Source organism: Alosa sapidissima, chromosome 14, assembly GCF_018492685.1.
Source record: "Alosa sapidissima isolate fAloSap1 chromosome 14, fAloSap1.pri, whole genome shotgun sequence".
Classification (NCBI taxonomy): domain Eukaryota; kingdom Metazoa; phylum Chordata; class Actinopteri; order Clupeiformes; family Clupeidae; genus Alosa; species Alosa sapidissima.
The window spans coordinates 34,972,763-34,994,105 of NC_055970.1; the positions used below are offsets into that span (position 1 = coordinate 34,972,763).

The 21,343-nt window shown below is 40.6% G+C and overlaps 1 protein-coding gene across 3 annotated transcripts in view; it reads left to right on the forward strand.

The window, feature by feature from the left end:
- The window catches only part of vrk3 (VRK serine/threonine kinase 3), a 78,762-nt gene that overhangs the window by 43,930 nt on the left and 13,489 nt on the right, over positions 1-21,343 (forward strand). For all 3 annotated transcript variants that reach the window (XM_042061060.1, XM_042061061.1, XM_042061059.1), the window contains exons 7-14: positions 10,404-10,459; positions 12,348-12,414; positions 12,567-12,648; positions 12,774-12,876; positions 15,558-15,650; positions 16,629-16,761; positions 16,886-17,006; positions 20,840-20,898. In XM_042061060.1, the coding sequence (XP_041916994.1) occupies positions 10,404-10,459; positions 12,348-12,414; positions 12,567-12,648; positions 12,774-12,876; positions 15,558-15,650; positions 16,629-16,761; positions 16,886-17,006; positions 20,840-20,898 (714 nt within the window). The remainder of the gene's footprint in view (positions 1-10,403; positions 10,460-12,347; positions 12,415-12,566; positions 12,649-12,773; positions 12,877-15,557; positions 15,651-16,628; positions 16,762-16,885; positions 17,007-20,839; positions 20,899-21,343) is intronic.

Consider the following 21,343-nt stretch of genomic DNA (forward strand, 5'->3'; position numbering starts at 1 on the left):
CCCATTAGCACCCTCTATACAATACAGCTAGCCTCTGTCCAGCAAACATTATTTAGCAAACATTACTTAAATCGCTAGCCATGAAATAACAATCGGTGCATTTAATTAAAAGCATGGGCAGCAGGTGGAACCACAACTCCACAGACGTTCATGTCCCAAGCCAGTTAAGGCGTGCATTTGGTTCGAGCACCAACATTGTTCAAAAAGCGGTATAAATCCCTTACCTTAGTCTCTCCAGCTTTTAGATGTCCCAGATTGCACAGAACTTTGTGTACATACGCAGGTAATTCTTTGGCGTTTGCTTCAGCATTTGTTAGCATCTGCTCTAGCGTTTACTGTCGTGCCTCCACTACTCACTCCCGCTTTGTACTTAATTAGCCACCTGTCTTGGAGACTCATCGCTCATGTGACGTTGCAGTCTGAATGCGATGGAAAGAGACTTGATTGACTTCAGCTGATTCCTCTGCTAACCCGTCAAAGTGAAATCGTGGCCCCAGCTGTGGCGCAACTGGCTGGGGCACCTGCACTGTACGCCGGCGACCCGGGTTCGATTCCCGCCCCGTGGTCCTTTCCGGATCCCACCCCTGCTCTCTCTCCTATTCGCTTCCTGTCACTCTCCACTTTCACTATCATTAAAGGCATAAAAAGGCCAAAAAAATATACTTTAAAAAAAAAGAAAGTGAAATCGCCACCAAATCGCCACAATTTTGATAGATAGCGCGATGACATTCAACCAGCAGATGCTGCTGTTCAGACGCATCACACGATTCGTAAATCCTCAAATTATGGCCGGGATGATAACTGCCAGTAGACTATGGCTATCAGTCCACGAGCATTAAAAGACATTGTTTCGATTTAACTGAATGAAATTAAAGAGCTCTTCTTAATATTTTATATTGTAGGTTGGTTTAATGGCCTACTGTTGCCAATGAAAAGTCGTTGTCCTAATGGGTCTCAACACGTCGCTCTCAAGCTACCAGTCACTTGCCATCCCCTTCTGAGCTTGCCAGAGGCTGAAGCCACTACATTTAAACACAGTTGTTGCCGCTAGGCAGTCCAGTCTAGTTGGCCTACTTGGCTATACGCAGTAAGGTTTCCATTGCAGCACAGCGCAGTGCATGTTCAGTGACTGAATTAAAGCTGCCTGACTCGCAATAAACACAGCGGGTGGAATTCCCGACACTCTTTCAACTACATGAAACTTAGTGAACCATCAAATACCCCCCAGATTTCAGTGCCTATCAGTCCCAACATTTAGCAATATAATCAAAACAGTCTCTACCACCAAGTTAAGGAAGCCAGCACCAATATTTAGAACTAGCAATCTGGCAGACTAGCAGACTGTTATTTAAACTCAGTTGCAGTTACAGTGGGCATCACTTTCAAATGACCACTTCAGTCGCGCATTACGAGGCGTGAAGCTGTGTGAAGCTTTAGTACCACTTTCAGCCACTGTGCGTCGCTCTGCCACTGTACATCGCTCTGCCTGCCGCCCCTACTGAAAAAGCAGGAGACTTGCGAGAGTAATCCCAGCCTACGAATTCAATAACAAAATAAATCATGCATAATTAAACATTACCTCGATTTAGGCTACTTGGGTATGTCTTAAGGCTTGACTACAAGGTGGTAACGAAAATCGAAATTGAAATTTGCTGTCTACATTATTGTCAGTTTTGGGGGTAACGCAGCTACGCAAATCAAAACAGTGGTGTGATAACTGAGCCAGTAGAGAAATAACTGTTCAGAATTAATCTGTAGCTTTGGGTAGGCTTCTGCAGAAAACAATGTTGTTGCCGATTTAATACTATCTGGCGACGTTTTTAACAGGCTACGCAATAGAGGCTTAGACAACTATGACCCACGTTTTGGTTTTGTAAATTAATTTGCCCTACTTTGACTGCAATGTAGTCAATTGACTGCTTGACATGTCATTTTTATTTTTCTGTACAATAAACAAATACATCTGCTTTATGCCGCAGAATTACATTCATATTTGGAACTTACATAGTCCAATGCATCGTTCCACTACGTTAGTGTTTCCCAAAACCATAGTAGCAACGAACGTTCGCAACCATTATCGTAAAGTTGTGTAGTTACAACTACACCTCTCGACCTGTGGTAGAATGCTAGAAGCATAGTTCCAGGGATCTTCATGTCAAAGACGTCACTGACGCCAGGTATTTGTTTGCAAATTAATAATTATAAATATATTTAGGTTTCTAATTGATATTTACACTTCTAACCACCATACATCCATAAAATGCCCAAGGCAGAAAATACATAAATTAAAAGTCAATTTGCAGCCATGTGCACGTAAGTAAAAGTCACACACTTGCAGATAATAATAAGGTGGTGCACTTTTTGACGAGTCAGCTGAGAATATGTAGCCTTTGATTGTCATGGGGGGGGGGGGGGGTCCTTGTTGGTTTACGCAAACCAAGCCAAGAAGGCTGATTCTGATTTTGATAATATGATCTGCACAAAAGATAAACTTAGGTAAACAACGATGTCAATATTGTTGTCAACGTCTTAAACCAGATTCGAACTCTTGGACAGGGGACTGGTAACGGGCGGCTGTCATCTGCCGGCCTTAACGCAATGCGCCACAGAAGTATGTGCAGGTGCCCGTTCACGTGCTACTAAACGTCATTAACCACCTTAGTCCAGACTACTGGGAAACTCAAACTAAGTTTGGAAACTATCATGGTCCAAACTTACAGTACTATGTAAGTACGACAGTTTTGGGAAACAGTCGTAACTTACATGTTGGTTAGTTGAACGATGCATCCTGTTAGTAAAAAGCTAACCTCCGTAGTTGTACGGGAAACGCCCCCCAGATCAGCTTGTAGGCCATTAGCAATCTGTTTATTTTATTTTATGAAGCCTACACAGTATATCACATGCCACATTCTCACTTTCAATAGACAGATGCAATAGCCATTGGTCAAGTATTGAGTATAAAGCAATTAAGATAGTACCCTATACAAAAAGTACTTCATACTATCAAAAAAAATCGTTAAAACGAATAGCATTTTGCAACTTGACAAAACACTGGATTAAATATCGTAGGCACAGGAGAAAACTTGTACATCCATTGGCCCGTGGGGAGATCACATGCCAGTTGCTCCCTTCAGTATGACTTGTTCGGCTGTGAGCTTGTTTCGGCAAAAAAAAAAACTATTGCAGATATCAATGCGTCTTTGTTCATGGGTTTGGCCTCACAGCAGAGGCTTAGACAACTATGACCCACGTTTTGGTTTCATAATTTGCACTACTTATTGACTGCAATGTAGTCAATTGACTGCTTGACAGGTTATTTTTCTGTACAATACACAAATACATCTGCTTTATGCCGCAGAATTATGCACTTGGATAGCCTATAGAACGGGCACATTTTGGAGAGAACGCACGCAAGAATCTGTAGGCTATTTGTGGCTGGTTACCAGCAAACAATGTTTAATGCATTAACTCAAGACGTCAAACATTTTCTAAACAATACAAACAGAAAGGATGCAGCAGGCAGCAAATGTAGAAGAGTCATTTCCAGTGGAAGAACAAAATGCTGAATGAAGCCCAAATTTATGAAGGCTTGTTATTTTTTGAAGACGTAAATGGTTGGGCTATAGGCCTAGTAGGCCTGCAAGAAGGAGACATAAAGCGTGAGCATGCCACACTATCCACAGCTGTGGTAGTGGGGGTAGGAGGATTACTGTTAGCGCAGGATTTATATAACATTCTTCAACAGAAGGCCTGCCTCGAATGCAGGCTTGTGGTTTGCGCAGCCTACAGTAAGTAGGTCTAGTGAGTTAGGAGTCCTCTAGACTTCTTTTCAGCTATCTCAGAGGTGGAAAGTTGCGTTCGTTGGGGGCAGGGCCGGGTTAACAATTCATAGACCCTTGGGAACAAATGTCTGATGGCCCCCCCTGCCCCCCAGCCAACGTGAATCGGGCGGTCAGTTAATAGGCCTATCGTGAAGATTTGTATTGCCATTTAAGGCACGAGCGCATCTGTGAGGCCAAGCCTCACCAAGTAGCCCGTTTGTTTACAACTAACATTAAATTTAATTAAACTGCTTATAGGCTATGCCGAAATAGTTTCAACATTTTGAATATCAGTGTCAGGTGAATTAGGAAATGCCTTATGGCTGAAAGCTGCTTGATCCCCCCTGTCAAGCAATAACCATACAAAAAGTTAAAAACAGATGACATGATGCGCATCACTGACATAATGCGCAAATAATATAGCCTAGATATTCCAATATATTCGAATACATGTGTTTATTTTAGAGGGGATATTCGAACGTCATTTTTGAGCAATTTTGACAGCCCTAGTCCACTGTAGGCTACGCCAATCGTCTATTAACACCTTCCACTAACCCCGGTGAGTGGGGGTCGCTATAATGCGTGTGAAATAGCACCATTGAGTAGCCTATGCGAAATAGCCTTAAAATCGTTCCGGTGTTGTGTGCCTTCTGGTTTCTCCACCTACTGGTTTCCTTGCGCATGCATGCGCTGCAGCAGTTGTCAGACATTCACAAACAAGTTGTTTTAGGCGGTTTGAAGTCGCTTTTCATACGCCATGAGCGCTCGGCTACATTACAGCCACTCGGACAAAAGACATGTAAAAAATATATGTTTTGAAAACTAGCATTAAACTGGATTCGATCCCGCAAAAGCAACACACACGTGACTCTCTCCATCCTGATTCCCTACTCTTTGAGCCAACTAATATGTTACGCAAATCAATTAACTATTGTAGGCTATCATTAATTAATAATGTAGGCAACACCCAGGTAACATGTTGTCCAGGCTATCTGAAACAAGGGGTTGCCTCTCATCTACAACAACTGGTTACGTTGGGCTGCTACAGTCGTCAGTGCACTGTGCACAGTAGGCCTATGCTACTCTTTGTGGTTGATCAACTAAAAATAAAAGATGTATTTGGTGATGACGTTATTGTAGGCCTAGTAGACCTAAATTCTGAGAAATTAAATGGTACGAGAAACGATCTACATAGCGCACCAGACCGCGATGTCTTCAAGGGTTGAATGAAGGGAGTTTGCAAAAATTTGTGTATTTTTCAAGTCAATAAACATTCTTAATTTTCGAATGTCTTTGTCCGGGAACATCTGACTTTTAAAAACCATAGGCCTGGTAGTCGCTCAGACAAGGAGTTATAAGATAAAGGCAATACCATTTGTGTCACCTAATGCAGTTCAGTGAATTAGCAAGATACCATCAGAAGGCAACAATCATAAAGCACAGTGCGCGCGCGCGCGCTCTCTCCCCTGCGCATAAAGCTGTCTGCGTGATGTAGGCTAGATTTGCATGAGTTCTTTCTATCTGCTTACTTTTGTGAGTTGCGACCACCTAGGCTATGTTATAGACGTTCTATGAGGTACCAGTGTTTAGCTGTGTCACAAAACAATAAGCTTTGTCAGACTACTTTTAAAATGATATTCAGGGCTATATACATTTTAAACATTCGGGGCTGAAGACCCGACAAAGCCTTGCGTTAATTCTTCAGGTGGGAAGTGTCAGGCATTTTCATACGAGAGACGCTCTCATTGGTGGTTAGTATATGAAGTAGGGAATTGACAGCAACATATCCAATCACATTATGAGAGATGCCGAATTTAACATAAACTGCGATGTTTGATTTTAAATGAATGTAAATTTAGCCGGGACTGTAAGCTGTCACACGTGGGTGCTCGATGTTTTCAGTGGGTGCCCGAGAGACGGAGCATCCATGGTATCGGCGCCTATGACAAGCGTATCTCGCGGTTGCATCCATTACAAACAAACATGCAATGTGAACGTCTGGGATTGGGAAGAGCACTAAATGCTCTACTGAATAAGCACAAAGTCAAACCTTTAAATGAAAAACACTCTTTAATAATAAAAAAAATAAACCGCTAATGAAGTAAACTTGTGACCATCAAAAATCGTTTATCGCCTGTAACTCCGTGATAACAGGACGCAACAGGAAGGCATTTGGCTGAGCAACGGAGGTTAATATGCTCTATATTTTGTCCAAATGATGTCTGTCTATCATCGTTGCACTCGGAGAAAACCAGAATGTTTAATTTGTCCTGCGTTTCTTCTACGGCTGCAAACGGGATTCACTCGCAGTTAACCAAATATTTCTTTATTAGGGCAGGGCAGGCATATTTCTGGGTATTAAATTATTTCTAAACCAGTCTGCTAAAGTTTGTAGTGAAGTCTGTGTAGGGTTTTCCAGGCTCCATTTCTTTTTACGAGACACCCTGCTCACTTGAGCCATCTACCGGTTGTTTGGGTTGTTGCAGCGTCACACTGGGAAAATACAAATTAAAGTCGCGTGATACCGCGTGATCCCACGCGCGGACCGCGAGTGAAGCTGGCCAAGTCGAAGCACTGCCCACTGTACAAATAGGGGAAATTCTTTCTCTAGTAGCTGAGTAGGCTCAGGTGCGCACGTAGACATAAGGCTGAACATGCAAGCGCCAATGAATCGTGCTCTCACACCAATCACGCCGTTAAACTTAAATAGGTTAACATCACTCTAAGTTCGCCTTCAAGCAAGGAAAACGATGATTTGAAGACATCTGTTTCGTTGGAAGGGCAAGGGGTAGCAACAGGGCAACACAGAGACAGGTTCGATGGCAGGGCTGTTATGAGAGTATTAAAATATGGGATATTCTACGGGAAGACATTAAAACGGCAAGACAGTGGGGGGAAGTTAAAATACGTGAGAAACACGGAAAAAGTTGGCATGCATTGTTTCGGTCCCCGTGCACAGGGATTATTTGTCATATTATTAATCACATATGATTATTTGTGAAATTGTGCAAACAGGCGCAACACATTTGAAAAGGAAGGACTGGTAGCATGCAAGCTCACGGGAAAGATTGATTTAAGAACGTTATTATCACAGTGTGTGGCTGTGGCGCAAAGCAGCGCGGGCAGAAGACAGCGACAATCGGCAGGGGAGGGTCATGTCTTTTTTAACAATTCTGTCGGAGGGTCATTGAACAATTTCTAGCAGGCAAGGGAGGGTCATGCAACTTTTGACTGAAGCACTCAAAATTCCTCCGGTGGCCCCTTCAATAAATAACGAACAGTCCCTAGATTGCGCTGGGCTATATGTCTTGGTTCATGTCTGTTAACAACTCATTGCCGTCAAACGCGTAGCCTGTCTCGCGGTTGCATCCATTACAAACAAACATGCAATGTGAACGTCTGGGATTGGGAAGAGCACTAAATGCTCTACTGAATAAGCACGAAGTCAAACCTTTAAATGAAAAACACTCTTTAATAATCAAAAAAATAAACCGCTAATGAAGTAAACTTGTGACCAGGCTTGGAATTTCACCATTCTGGGGGCAAGGCCACTTGGCCTTCAGTTGGGCATATTTGGTGGGGGGCACAAAGGCCACATGTCAGGGCACCAAGGCCAAAGTTAACTATACAGTAGTAGGCTATAAAAATGATCAAAGTTTAGCCTATTCACTGCAGTAGACCTGCATCACTGTATGAAACATTACAAAAACATGAAATGAAAACATGACATATTACATAGAACTGTAAATCATCTGACTATCTAGGCTATATATAACATTTATTTTATATTTGGCCTGTTATTAAATCATGTATTGAAACAATTTAATCACAGCTCAGCTTTAAGAAACTCAAATAGCCTAGATGCATGCTTAGCATTTTGTGATCATTAAGGCTACTTTCACAAATTCTTAGTCAGCTGTACTCTGATTTACCAATATCTAGGCGATATTTGTAACATTTATTTTGTATTTGGCCCGTTATGAAATCATGTGGAACAATTTAAACACATTGTAAAACTTAAAGCCCAAATTTGGAGACATCCATGTATGTCGAACTTTACTGCAAATTCAAAACTGGATTACTCTGGAACGGCTAACTGTACTAAATGTACAGGGGACTGCTTTACACCTTTGTGTTCGGTAAGGTCTCCTGTTTATTCTGATATATGGTTTGTCATGTGTTAAAAGAAGGGTTCGTAAAGTATTCCACCGAGATGAATGGGTAGGGAGATCATGGGACGCAAAACCTTCAGTAGAATGTATGATTAAATTGAATTATATTATTTACTTTTCTCGCGAACCGTTCAACACAGCAATTATCGGCTAACATCGTTTAAAAGCTGAGAAAAAGCTCTTTCATGTGATACTTGTGATGTCTGTGTGATGAATAGGCTACTTTGCGAGTAGTTCAACTGAGAATGGGTGAATTTGGACGCAATTTCTTTCTTGCGCTGTCACTTTCTCCACTGCGTAAAAGACTAAATAAATTTGCGCTGTGAATGCTAAGATTATTTTGACAGGCCACAGGCTAAATAAAATTGCTATTAGTAGGACGCAAAGCAGAATATTGAAAGAAGGGGGCACCAAGGCCACTGTGGCCTGTAAACCTCTGATTTTCAAAGGGGCCTCACGGCCAACGCAAGGGGCTACGACGGCCATGGCCATCGTGGCCGTCGTGAAATTCCTACCCTGCTTGTGACCATCAAAAAATCATTTATCGTGTGTAACTCCGTGATAACAGGACGTAACAGGAAGGCATTTGGCTAAGCAACGTAGGTTAATATGCTCTATACTTTGTCCAAATGATGTCTGTCTATCATCGTTGCACTCGGAGAAAACCAGAATGTTTAATTTGTCCAGCGTTTCTTCTACGGCTGCAAACGGGATTCACTCGCAGTTAACCAAATATTTCTTTATTAGGGCAGGGCAGGCATATTTCTGGCTATTAAATTATTTCTAAACCAGTCTGCTAACGTCTGTAGTGAAGTCTGTGTAGGGTTTTCCAGGCTCCATTTCTTTTTATGAGACACCCTGCTCACTTGAGCCATCTACCGGTTGTTTGGGTTGTTGCAGCGTCTCACTGGGAAAATACAAATTAAAGTCGCGTGATCCCACGCGCGGACCGTGAGTGAAGCTGGCCAAGTCGAAGCACTGCCCACTGTAGGGCTGTCACTTTACGTTCGAAAATCGATTGCACAATCGATTGGACCAACCAACACAAGTTTTGAAAACTAAAATAGGGGATCGATTTTAACCAAATATGTACACTATTCATTTTAAACAAATTAAACAAATAAAAAAGATAGATGTAGCAAAACCATAGACTGAACAAAACTCACAAACAAGCAGAAAAAGGAAATAAAGAATTTCCGAAAGTGCAGTAGGTGTTGCGAAAGCTAAAAAGAAAATTCCCACCAATTTTACGCACCGGAAACAGCCGGTTTCAGCAGTTTCAATCGGCTGCTGTTTTGCCAAAAAATGGAGGACAACGGCGATCAACCTGTGTGACATGAGAGAGACGAGTGATAACCCCTAATACCTTGAGGAGTTCGATATGGAAGCACTTAGAGTTTTGGACTGTAGATCAAACTACTGTATGGAGTAATCGTAAACACAGCCATGTTGAAGCCAGCTGTAATGTTTTTCATTGATGTTATGGCAGTCCACTCTGCTTATTTTCTTTTTTGAGAATGTTGGACTCCTGTTTGTCATTTTGCACGAAACTTTACGCCAATAAATCATCAGAAATATTGCTGACTTGTGCGTCTCAAGCGACCTCTTTACGTTCGTCTTAATGCCTGTTAGACTGTCCGTGGATTGGCCTATATTTGGCGTTGAAAATGGAAACGTCTTTAGATATGGAATATCGATTTTACAATCGATTCAATGAACACTTCTGTCTCAGAAATCGAACAGGATTTTTTCACAAAAGTGTCAGCCCTAGTTCCAGTGCTAGTTAGCTAATACAACTGTCCTAAATATTTTGTAAGTGGATGAGTCCAGTTTGTCTACCACCATAAGCAGACTTGAGTCTAATGTGAAGCCGTCCTGGAGAATTTGTATACATTGTTTTTTGGTAATGTTATATTATCTTGTTCCCAGATTTAATGTGGCACAGCTTTTTTGTGTAAGCTGGCAAGAGCAGCCACCTTTTCTTCCTTTAACAGCTTAATATTTCGGTTCAACAACTTGTAAAAATGTATCTTGCTTCCATAATTTGGTGGTTATGCATAATGTCACACCACAGCTTTTAGCTTATTTTTTTATTTTGTTATATGTCACAAATGCACCTTCTTTCAATACAAAGTCAATGGAGACAGAGTGGCTGTTTTCCACTACAGCATGGGTGTGGCCTAAAGGCACTTGCATGTCACCTTTAATTATAAATGTTTGATGTAGATTCACATGATATGTCCATTTTTGTGAACTTTTAGGCTGAGAGCTCATATGTGCACAGTATAGCATGGTGTATACATAGTGTTTAGAGGGTGTTACTTATGCTGATAAGAAACAATCAGCCACTCTGAGCTTGTTTATATTGTCTATGTGTAAAAGAAAACTGAACTATAATTTCATTTTACAGTGATGTTGAATGGATCAGTCCCTAGCTGCCTTGATCTGAACTACATTCTGAGACTGGTAAGTCAATCAGTATAGTAACATCAGTACATTTGTAAGTACTGATGATACACATACAGTGGGTCCCATTTAGAAGTGGCCACTTAATTTGCGCTTTCCGTGATTCACGCAGCTGTGTGAAATGTATTACAACTTTTCGCCATGAGGTGGCAGCTTAAGTCTGCTGTAGCTTTGCCAGTAAATAGGGCAGCGGACTGCATTCAGATGCGTTGCAAGCGGCAGTGTGATTGATACTGTAAGCCAGTGGTTCTTAAACTTTTTGTCTGGCGACCCCACAAAAAAGTATGGCGAGGTCTGGCAACCCCACTTTCCCAAAACCCATTCTAAGTCCTTACTCAAATACCCCCCCTCAAACGTTAACAACTAAATCAAGCAAAAACTAGAAAGCAAAGTCATTTGTTTTATTTACTCCATATGAAGAAGAACCGAGAAAACCAAACAATCACGATTAAACAAGTGTAGGCTGCCGCCATATCAGATCAGAGCGCTATGTGCGTGGCGCGCGCACACACACAAGCACGCACACACACATACACATGCAGCATTAGGCCTACAACGTTACATTAATTATATTTATGGCGATAACAATAACAGTATTTTTTATTTCCCTTTTCTGGTTTACTATCTTTAACAATTTCAATGGGAAGGGTGGGCATGCTTCCGTGAACATAGCAAGTTAATTCTAGGAGGAATGCTGCATACGGCGACACTGAGATTTTCCTCCACGGACTACGCAGGACTACGCTAGCCTGGCCACGCCTACCTAGATTTCCTTTCAGGGAGATATTAGTCTGGAACACCATAATTCAATACCGTTTCCATCGGTTGGCAGATTACCTGCCCAAACAGTGACTAGAGGGGATGATGCTATAGTTTCAAAATTGAATGTGGCTTTGGAAAACCCTATCTGGGGCCCTATTGTACACCCACTTTGCATATTAGTTCAAATAATAGGCTAGTCCAGATGCATGTAGGTTATACTCTGCTAGTCACAAACAGGTTTTAGAAAGGAAGGTTTCGTCGAATCCCTGTTCCATGCAAAATGCATCTCTAGTAAGAATGTTGCAATCTCAATAAGCAGTGGATCTGAGACATTTTTGCATTTTCTTTGTTCTGTATTATGTAACTGACAGAGTGACCCACACGGTCACTATGTTTATACTTAATTATGTTTTTTGGCATGTTTTTTCATTGTAGGTGGTATGTTCCTTTGGCAGAGTGCACAGATTTTGTTACTGTTATTTTTCTGCCAGAGATAGTGTTATGATTTCAACTGCAGGTTCTTTGATTTAGTTTGTGTATTTGCGCTGGAGGCGCAAGAAGGGGCGTGTGCCCCTGGGTACCCAAATTGGCTGATTAGCCTAATAAGTAGTAGGCCTGTTTTTTCAATTAGGGAGGTCACCTGATCACTTTTTATCCCTGTGGAGGGAAAAGGTGAGTTCTCTAGAATTTCACATGTTGTGCGTACCTGACACTGCTGTGAGTGGTTAGGATGATTGTGCGGCTTATTATAGTCCAATGTGTGACTCCGCTTCTTTTTTTGTATTTTGTCTAGTCTATGTATCTTTGTTTTTTTGTAATTAATAGTGGTTACTTGTCACGGGTGTTTTCGGATTATATCCGCCGATTCAATAAACCTAGTTTACACTTAAACCTGTCAGCTTCTCCTGGACCACGAGGCTACATTATCACAGTAACATATTTGAGTGTGTAGACTACACAATACAGAAATATAAAAGGGTGGCCACCAAATTCACAGTCTAATGAAGGTCTGTCTTTGCATTGTTATTTATTCATTATTATATGAAACAGCCCCCAGAAATAAAGTGCATCAGGGGCATATTGTTAATATCAACCAACCAACATATGTTCCTCCTTTGCTTTCCAGGCAGCCAAAGACGGACAAATCTTCACTGAACAGAACTTTCTACAGAGAGCAGCCAAAACAGTCACAGGTCTGTCCCCAAACCCCACCCACACATTCATAGATTCAATTGTGCATAATAATTGGAATTGGTGAGACTAACAAAAACATTTATGTTGAAATAATTGAACTGAAATGAACTAATTGGCTGTGAGTGAAATGTGTCTATGTATTTTGTTTTAGTCGAAAAATGGGTAAAGCGCATGAAGTTGGACTACATAGGCATGCCCACTTGTTTGGGGTTTGGTCTCCATGAGAATTATAGGTCAGCAGTATTTCTTAATTCATTTACAATTGCATTGTTTTCATTACAAATGAAAAAGTCAAGAAATGATTAAATTCAGACATTGCTGGATAGGTTTTTACATTTGTGTTGACCTATGTTTTTAGATTTTTGGTGTTTGAAGACATGGGACAGAATCTTCACTCAATAATACAAAGTGAGACCAAACCTTTGTCACAGAAAGTAGTCCTCATGCTTGCCTGTCGAATAGTAAGTATGATGAATGGCAATATGTCAGAAGATATAGCTCAGTTTTGGGTCTTTTAAGAGGGTTGGCATATCTGTTCAACATGTACTTAGTTTATTAAGTAGGGATGGGCATTCGATTAAATTTTCTTAGTCGATCGTCGGGAGAATTAATGATCAACTATCGATTAATTTATTTAACTTTTTATAAATGTAAAAATGCAATGAAAATACAAAAACGACAAACGATTTTTTTTCAGGGGTTAAAAATCTGAGCATCAACGGCAATGTAGGCTAGGTAATAAACATTTAAAATACTGACATGTCTGACAACCAAGCCGGATGTAGCCTAAGTTAGAATTTTTACATACAAAGTATCCTTTAGGCTACTCTAGGCGGGCCCTGCTCCAGTTATGTAGTAGCCTAGGCTACCATGGCGAAAAGAAAAGCAGAGCAGATGCCCCAGAAAAGGTCAGCCTAACGTTTAAACATGAGTGGCTAGATAAAATACTCCAATCTGACACAAAAGATGGTCCAGGTAGGAAAAAACTTTCAGACATATTTACAAAAGGAGTAGTGTGATCTGCCAATTCTGCTCGGAGGCAAAAGCGAAAGGAGAGTTCGCTCGTGGGAAAACTTGGTCTGAGTGGAAGCTTGATTACCTAAAGCGTTATCTGACACACAGAAAGTCCATGTAGACGCATTGAAAACATTACAACTTAGACATGGGAACTCTATCGATCAAATCCTCCCCAAAACTAATAAATCCCGAGAGAGACGAATTCAGAGAGCACGATCCGACCCTGAACAAATAAAATTATTTATAGGCAATGTGATGGTGGCAATTAACACCAACATGTCCATGTTATCAGTTCAGGATACACGATCATATGGCACGATGCTTGTGCTTTACATTACGTTTCGGAAGCAAACTTTCAGTTACAAGACAGTTTTTTTTCTGGAATCATTCAGCTTTCAGGATGCCCTGCATAAAACATCCTTGATGCCATTACCAAGTTCTACGCAGACCATGTAAAATGGTATGTTTACTTCAGATGGTGCTTAAAGGCTGTATTAGCGATTGCGGCTGAACGTCACATCTGTTGATGTTCAAACAAAACAGAGAGCTAGCTTGCTACTCCCTTCCCCTCCCTCCCGTGCAATTGAAACTCTCCTAAACGCGCATCTCTTCGGTTATTGGTTGGAACACTTTATTTTGCCTTTGAGTGGTTGCCAACATTTGTTGGTAGCAATTGTTTTTGTGTACAGATCTCGGAGCCTAGGCTGACTACAGAGACGCGTTTTTTTGACAGCCTGCTTATGGCAGACAGCTAGCAGATCGTTAGGAAAGATTGAAATCGCTGAAATCGCTGATACAACCTTTAATGTTGGGCAGACTTAAAGGAGTGGCTGCTTTACTGAAGCGTCAGGTACCGCACCTGACAAGACGAGCCTCATAGCCAGATAGGCCTATCTCCCTCAATGAAATTCAAATGACATGTTTTGTAGCCTAGTTTGTTGCAAACCACTCCAGTTATAAAATTGTTTAGGCTACCTTTAGGAAAAATGACACCATGTCAATTTAATAGTCAATTTAATAAGCACTGCATTAGCATTTTTCTTTCACTGAAGTTCCACTTAAATGTTGTACCTGCTGAGAAATGACTAAACACCTTGGATACTTATATAATGATATATATATAGTATATACAGTCATAACCAGTGAACCAGTCATTACCTCTCTAAACCTTATTGAAGTTCAACCAAAGATCCAGTTCAACTAAACTGACTGGTAAAACACCATCATTAAAATGTTCCACATTCCAACCATTATAAAGGATATTGAATAAATATCAACCTTTTTAGACATATTGATGCAATTGCGATACATAAGAGCCTATGGCAGCCCATAGAACGCCTGGCTAAAAAGTGCAGATTTTTTGGCAGAAAATTTCGGGACACTCCACTGACCACTCACGCTCATTTACGGATCTCTAAACCCAGCCGTCTAGCGCCACCAACGGGTCGAAATTTGGCCGAAAATAGAACCGAATTATGAAATTCGGCGCACTGATTCAGAACCGTCCCATGATCACTCTCGCCAATTTACAGAACTCTATGCCCAACACTCTAGCGCCACCAATGGGTCGAACCTGGATTGCATTCACGCATGTGACCATTGAACGGTGGGTCCGATTTTCACAAATCAGGCACTGTTGTAATCCCTGGACCGACCTGAGTTCAATGACTCCTATTACGTCACTTTCACGGCAACTCTTCGATGTATGAAGTCCAAACTTGGTACTGGGATATATTAGCTGATTGTGAGGACATGCAAGGAAAGTGGTCTCATTTGGCCTCTAGGGGTGCTGTAATAAAGAAAGTGAGCTCACATCTCAGCAACACTTTGGTGTATGAAGTCCAAACTTGGTAGAGGGTCATGGTAGCTGATTGTGAGAACGCACAAGGACATTGGTGTAATTTGGCCTCTTGCTGTGAGTGCTTGCTCATGCCATGGCAATGCCATTTCTTGCTATAGCGCTCTGCTAGGCCCCCGCATTGCTGCTTGCAGCTATATTATTGTTTTGTATTTGTATGTTGCTTTGGACAAAAGCGTCTGACAAATCCCATAATCATAACCATGAAATGGATTATTTATTTTTTGTGTCTCAGTTACAAATCTTATGTCTGTGTGTTTGTTTCAGCTGGATGTACTAGAGTTTGTCCATGTGAATGAGTACACACATGCCGACTTACATGCTGAAAACATCTACATCAACTCGGGCAGTCACCCGAAGGTATTTCCTAAAACACACTATTTAAACTATCCAACTATTAAACTGTTCAGCCATTCCAACTGTCAGTTGTCATGACCTATGACTCCTGCCAACTGCTTCCTCTTCCCACAACTGTTCAACTGCACCTGCATCAACTGCTTTCTGCTCAACTAGGCCAACTCTCTGTGTCTCTCCATTCTACAAGGATATAAGGCACATTCCATCCAACTTTCTGTCCATCCATCTTCTTCAAACCATTTACTCATTCACCCATTAAACTATCTATCACCATCCATTAAACAGTCTGTCTATCAACATCCATTACACTATCTACATTACACTTTTAAACTATTTACTCTGTCTCAGGTTCTCTGGCTCTCTTAAGACTACAGATCATTTTCAACTGTTTCCTCTGCCCACTCCCAACTGTTTCAAGTCCTCACTACTATAATTCACTATTAAATAATTTAACAATTTAAACTTCTCAACTATTAAACTGTTCACCCATTCCAACTGTCAGCTATCATCAACTATGCCTCCAGCCAACTATATTAAACCACCACTTACAGTACCTAGCAACCAACATAGCAACCATTGAAATAAAGCATCTATGTCAGTTTCCATAGCAACCAACATGATTACCCTAGCAACCATCACATAAACAGCTTTATTTAGCATTGCAACAACCATGTCTACCTAAGCAAAACCATTGTAACTATCTCTACATTATCTGTTTTAACGCTGTATATTTTACATCATATGTTTTGCATTTTCATACACTGGTAATTCCTAGGAATTACATTTTCTAGTTTTCTCTTCTGATCTGCTGTATTTTTTCTTGTCTCTGTCCTGTCTTTTCTTTTTTATTTCCTGTATTGGAACCTTTGCTCAAAGGTTCTTAGTCTTCATAATTCATGCAGTTAAATAGTATGTACATTTTTACATGACTGACTTGAAGAGAATGGATATAGACTTCTGAGTATGAATATTACTGTGCAGGTGACTTTGTCTGGCTTTGGTCGAGCATTCCGGTTTTGTCCGGGTGGGAAACATGTTGAATATCGGGAAGGTAGCAGAGCACCGCACCTCGGCCACCATGATTTCATCAGCCTTGATGTCCACCTTGGTGCAGGTGAGTTGTCCATCTACCTAGTTAGTAGTGCAGTGTATCCAAGTGAAAACTGAGACTTTAAATAATATCCATTTTAAGTCTTTGCGTAAAGTGTATGTGTATATGTTTCTTGTGTGCATGATAGCGCCATCAAGGCGAAGTGATTTGCAGTCACTTGGTTACTGTCTAATCCACTGGATGACAGGAGCGCTTCCATGGAGTTCCACAACTCACAAGCCCAATGATATTGCTGCAGAGAAACAGAGGTAATGTGAACTGAAAGCACACATATCCAGTCATGTTGACACACACACACATACAGCCCTGTATCATATGGTGAGATTTTCAAGTGAATATGTGACCATGCAAGGCGAAACAAGTCGTCTTGCGCACAGTGCTATTTTGAGAAAATCCACGATAAACAAACGTACGGGTTAAAATGTCGAATTTCACGTTTTTGCATAATTCGACAGTATACAGTCTACACATTTCATTTTCACTTTCATTTTCACTTACATTTTCAAATTTCACGGATAAACATACGTTTTGACTGTTAAACCCTGACTTTATTTAGGTGAAGATAAAACACATTAGCAGTCATTCCATTTGTCGACGCCGCTATAAGGTTTTACGGTAGAGCTAAAATGTAGCCTACTCATTAGGCTACTCGATACTCAATGTGTAAGCTCTCTATCGTTCTTGGCAGATGTAACCGAATATAAGGTTTTACGGTAGAGCTAAAATGTAGCCTACTCATTAGGCTACTCGATACTCAATGACTCTAGCATACTACTGTAAAACTAAATGTGCACAGTCATGAGGAAAACCCACAGACAGAGGTTATATTAAATGCCAAGGACAGCATTTATTTGGCATTTATTTGACAAAACACGTAAATACCTGTCAAGGTAATCCCACATACACATGACATAAAAATAAAATAAAAATAACACCCGGGTGTAAAACACATTCACAGACAGTCTGGGGTACCCATTCGTTGGCGCGCGTGTTGGAGCTCGTAACAAATGAAAGGTTCTCCTATTCACGTAGCCATTGATGGTGGACAGTAAGCCAGGTAGCGTAGAAGGAAAGGCTAGCACTAGCCTACCCAAATCGCTGCTTCCTCAAACACAAACACCTCCAACAGAGGCACCGGTCTGAACGCTGTCCCTCCCCGTCGTCTTCCCTTCAATCCGGTTTACTTTACTGAAGTCAGGTTCACATTCAAGTTCCTCCTTCGCGATGGTGGGCGATCCATGTAGTAGCAGTGTAAAACGTTAGCTTCTAGCTAGCGGAGAATCTGAACATTCATAGCTAACGTTAGCTGCTAAACTTAACTCCCAAGTCCCTATTGAATCATTTGTGACAGTGTTAATGTATCATAGACAGCATATAAAAGGGAATCACTGATAAGTATTACATATTAAATATCTATTCTTAATGTATCTAATGTATATATTATATCAACACTGTATTGACTGTAACACTGCAAGTAAAACCACAGGGGTGCTACATGAATGTGAAAGACTTGCCTTTCAGGGCACGAACGGTCAAAAGCACAAACTTTTTACGGACCAGAAGTTTTCCATTGATGTAGCAGTAGCACATTTTTAAAGTGGGCCTATAGCCTACACAATCTGTGTACTGTACATAGAACTTCTTCTCCCCTTACTTCCCCCGAAATACATTAATTATATTCTATAGTGACACCTTATGACCGTCCCAGGTATTAACTAGGGGGCAGAAAAAGACACTCACTCGGTTGATAAAACTGGACATAGTCAGTCATCCGCTTCAAAGTCACACTACCGTAAGGCTAATAATAGCTGTGCCCTCACACTATCGCACGTGACAATTTACTTAAAAAGGTGATTTTCTCCTCTTCTGGCGTATCGTGACAGGAGAACCATGCCAACTTTGGATGCGGTTATCTTAGCGATACTTTTTGCAATACCCTCGATATACATATCGTTGGAAAGCTTAGTCAATGGCCGTTCATGTGAGCACATTAACTTAATTTTGTCAATTTGACCAAAACGACTGGTTTCGCCTTGCAGGGTCACATATTAGTTGAATCCTGACAGCAAGGGCCAAAATAAGCAGTGTGGTGCTCAATAATAAGAGTACTGATTAATTTGGGAACTGCAGTAAAGGAAATTTTTTAATGATTCAGATACAATACCACTGTAAAATCCATGGTTTATTCACACATTTGACTGCAGTTTTAATTCCAGATTCAGTTGAACTCTATATTTAAATGTACAATCTATAAATGTAATCAAACACTCTTTGTCAAATTCAGGTAATTGTTCCTCCCAGTTTTCTAGCTATGGAGCTAAATTTGTCTCAATAATATTTGATATGTGCAGAGGGGGATCCACAAATATTTCTTGATTTGCATGCGTGTTTTGATATCTACAAATATAGATGTGCATTTGTAAATAAAATGGCATTTGTAAAATTCATTTGTGAAATGTGATTCTACATTTGTGGATCACCAGCACACGCATTCTTCGCTTTCCAAAGTTACGTGTTTTTGAGACGTTCTTCACATGAAAGTTGCACAAATTCACACGTAAATAGGCCTAATTTAATTCACCAGCACATAGAAATTGCAATCAAGTAGTTGGGGACATCCACAAATATTTCTTGATTTGCATTGGTGTTTTGATATCCACAAATAAAAAAAATCATATTTGTAACTTGTAAATTGGCTTTCACAATTGTAGATAATAGGTAGGTAAATGAAATGGCATTTGTAAAACTGAAATTGCCTTTGTGAAATCTAATTTTGTGGATGTTGCGATTTCTGTGTGCTGGGGAATTAAATTAGGCCTATTTACGTGTGGATTTGTGCGAGTTTCATGCGAAGAACGTCTCAAAAACACATAACTTTGGAAAGCAAAGAATGCATGTGCTGGTGATCCACAAATGCAGAATCACATTTCATAAATGAAATTTTCGGTTTTACAAATGCCATGTTATTTACAAATGCACATCTATATTTGTAAAATTCAATATACGAGTTACAAATATGATTTTTTTTTTATTTGTAGATCAAAACACACATGCAAATCAAGAAATAGTTGTGGATTCCCCTCTGCGCATATACAAATATTATTGAGACAAATTTAGCTCCATATCTAGCTCTCTATTCTGTATGTGTGCAAGTGTTTGCCCTTTGCCAAAAGAAACATTCCAAAAAAAATTCATGCCGATCAACTGTTTTGTAAAATAAGTGGATATTTTTGTTGGGATTTTGACCTGATCATTGCTCATTGCCAGGTTTTTCGTGTGTGTATATGACTATGACTAGGGTCAGAATCTGATGCATTGGTCATTGGTGATTCATCAGTCACACCTCTGCCCCAGAATCTGTCAGAAAGTAGTAGTTACTTATCATATTATCCTCTCCAAATAAATTATTTATTCAGGGTAAATAAATGAAAGAAGCATCTGTTAATAATGTAATGTTAATAACAATGGTAGATTGGGCTGTAACGATATGCGATTCGAAACCGAAATCGCGACATTCATATCCACGATCCAGTGTCACGGTGTGAAAAGGCAGAACCGTGACACACCCTTTCTAGTGTTTCACACAGTGCTTTGCAGCTTACAAGCAAGGGCGCGGGAAGGGGGGCGCTGAGGGTGCTGCAGCACCCCCTGCTGGCAGGAGATAGATTTTTAAAATTTGTTATAAATATTTTTAAGTAATTACTAATTCGCTGTCTGTCATTATTTATATTTGTGTATGTGAAATGATGAGTCAAATAGCAAAAAGGGTTATGGATTGGTTGGAATATAGGCTATAACAGTTATAGAGATCAACATGAACGTGAGTCAGTTACTGTAAGAACCGTAGCGTGGTTTCAGCTATGTGATAGCCAGAGAATGTCTAATCTGTAAACGGGCTCTGGTGATAGCGATCAAGTGTGTAGGCCTACGATTGATATAGGCCTACATATTCTATGCGATTTATCGGGATGTCCTGATCCAGCTTTTTGCACTTCCGATCAGCCCTAATGCTAGATTTCAACTAAAGTGCATGAGCATTCACCAAGGTAAATACACTACGACTCTTTGTGTGTGTCTGTAGGTGCTTAAAAGATCTCCCTCATCTTCTGCATCAGTGTTTTGGAACAGAAAAGGTGCCAGGTGAGTGCTTTTGCTCACAATACAATGAAAGAATATATTTGCCAGAAACCATCGAAGCATACTTGGAAGTGTGTTTTTGAAAGTTGTATTCCACCTACATGTAAAGATGTGAACTGTGTGTACACAAACAATGTTCTCAATGCTCGAGTTCATGTGTAGAGACCCTGGTGATACTTCAAGCAAAGTTTCACGTTGTGTCGAGCCTTCTTTGGGCCAGATGTACTTACGTTTTTGCACCCACTGCAGGCGTATTTGATTTGCAACGTGCATGTAAAAACATTACGAGGTATGTACAAACAGGCCGCACTGAGGAAAAAGCGCGGACTGCCTGTCACGGGAGGTGAGAGTGGCTATTTGAGCTTTTCCGTGTCATGCATATGCATTCATAGGAGGGTCAGGGGAAAGTGGGAGTATCGCGTAAACACGGGAGAAGTGCTAATAGCGA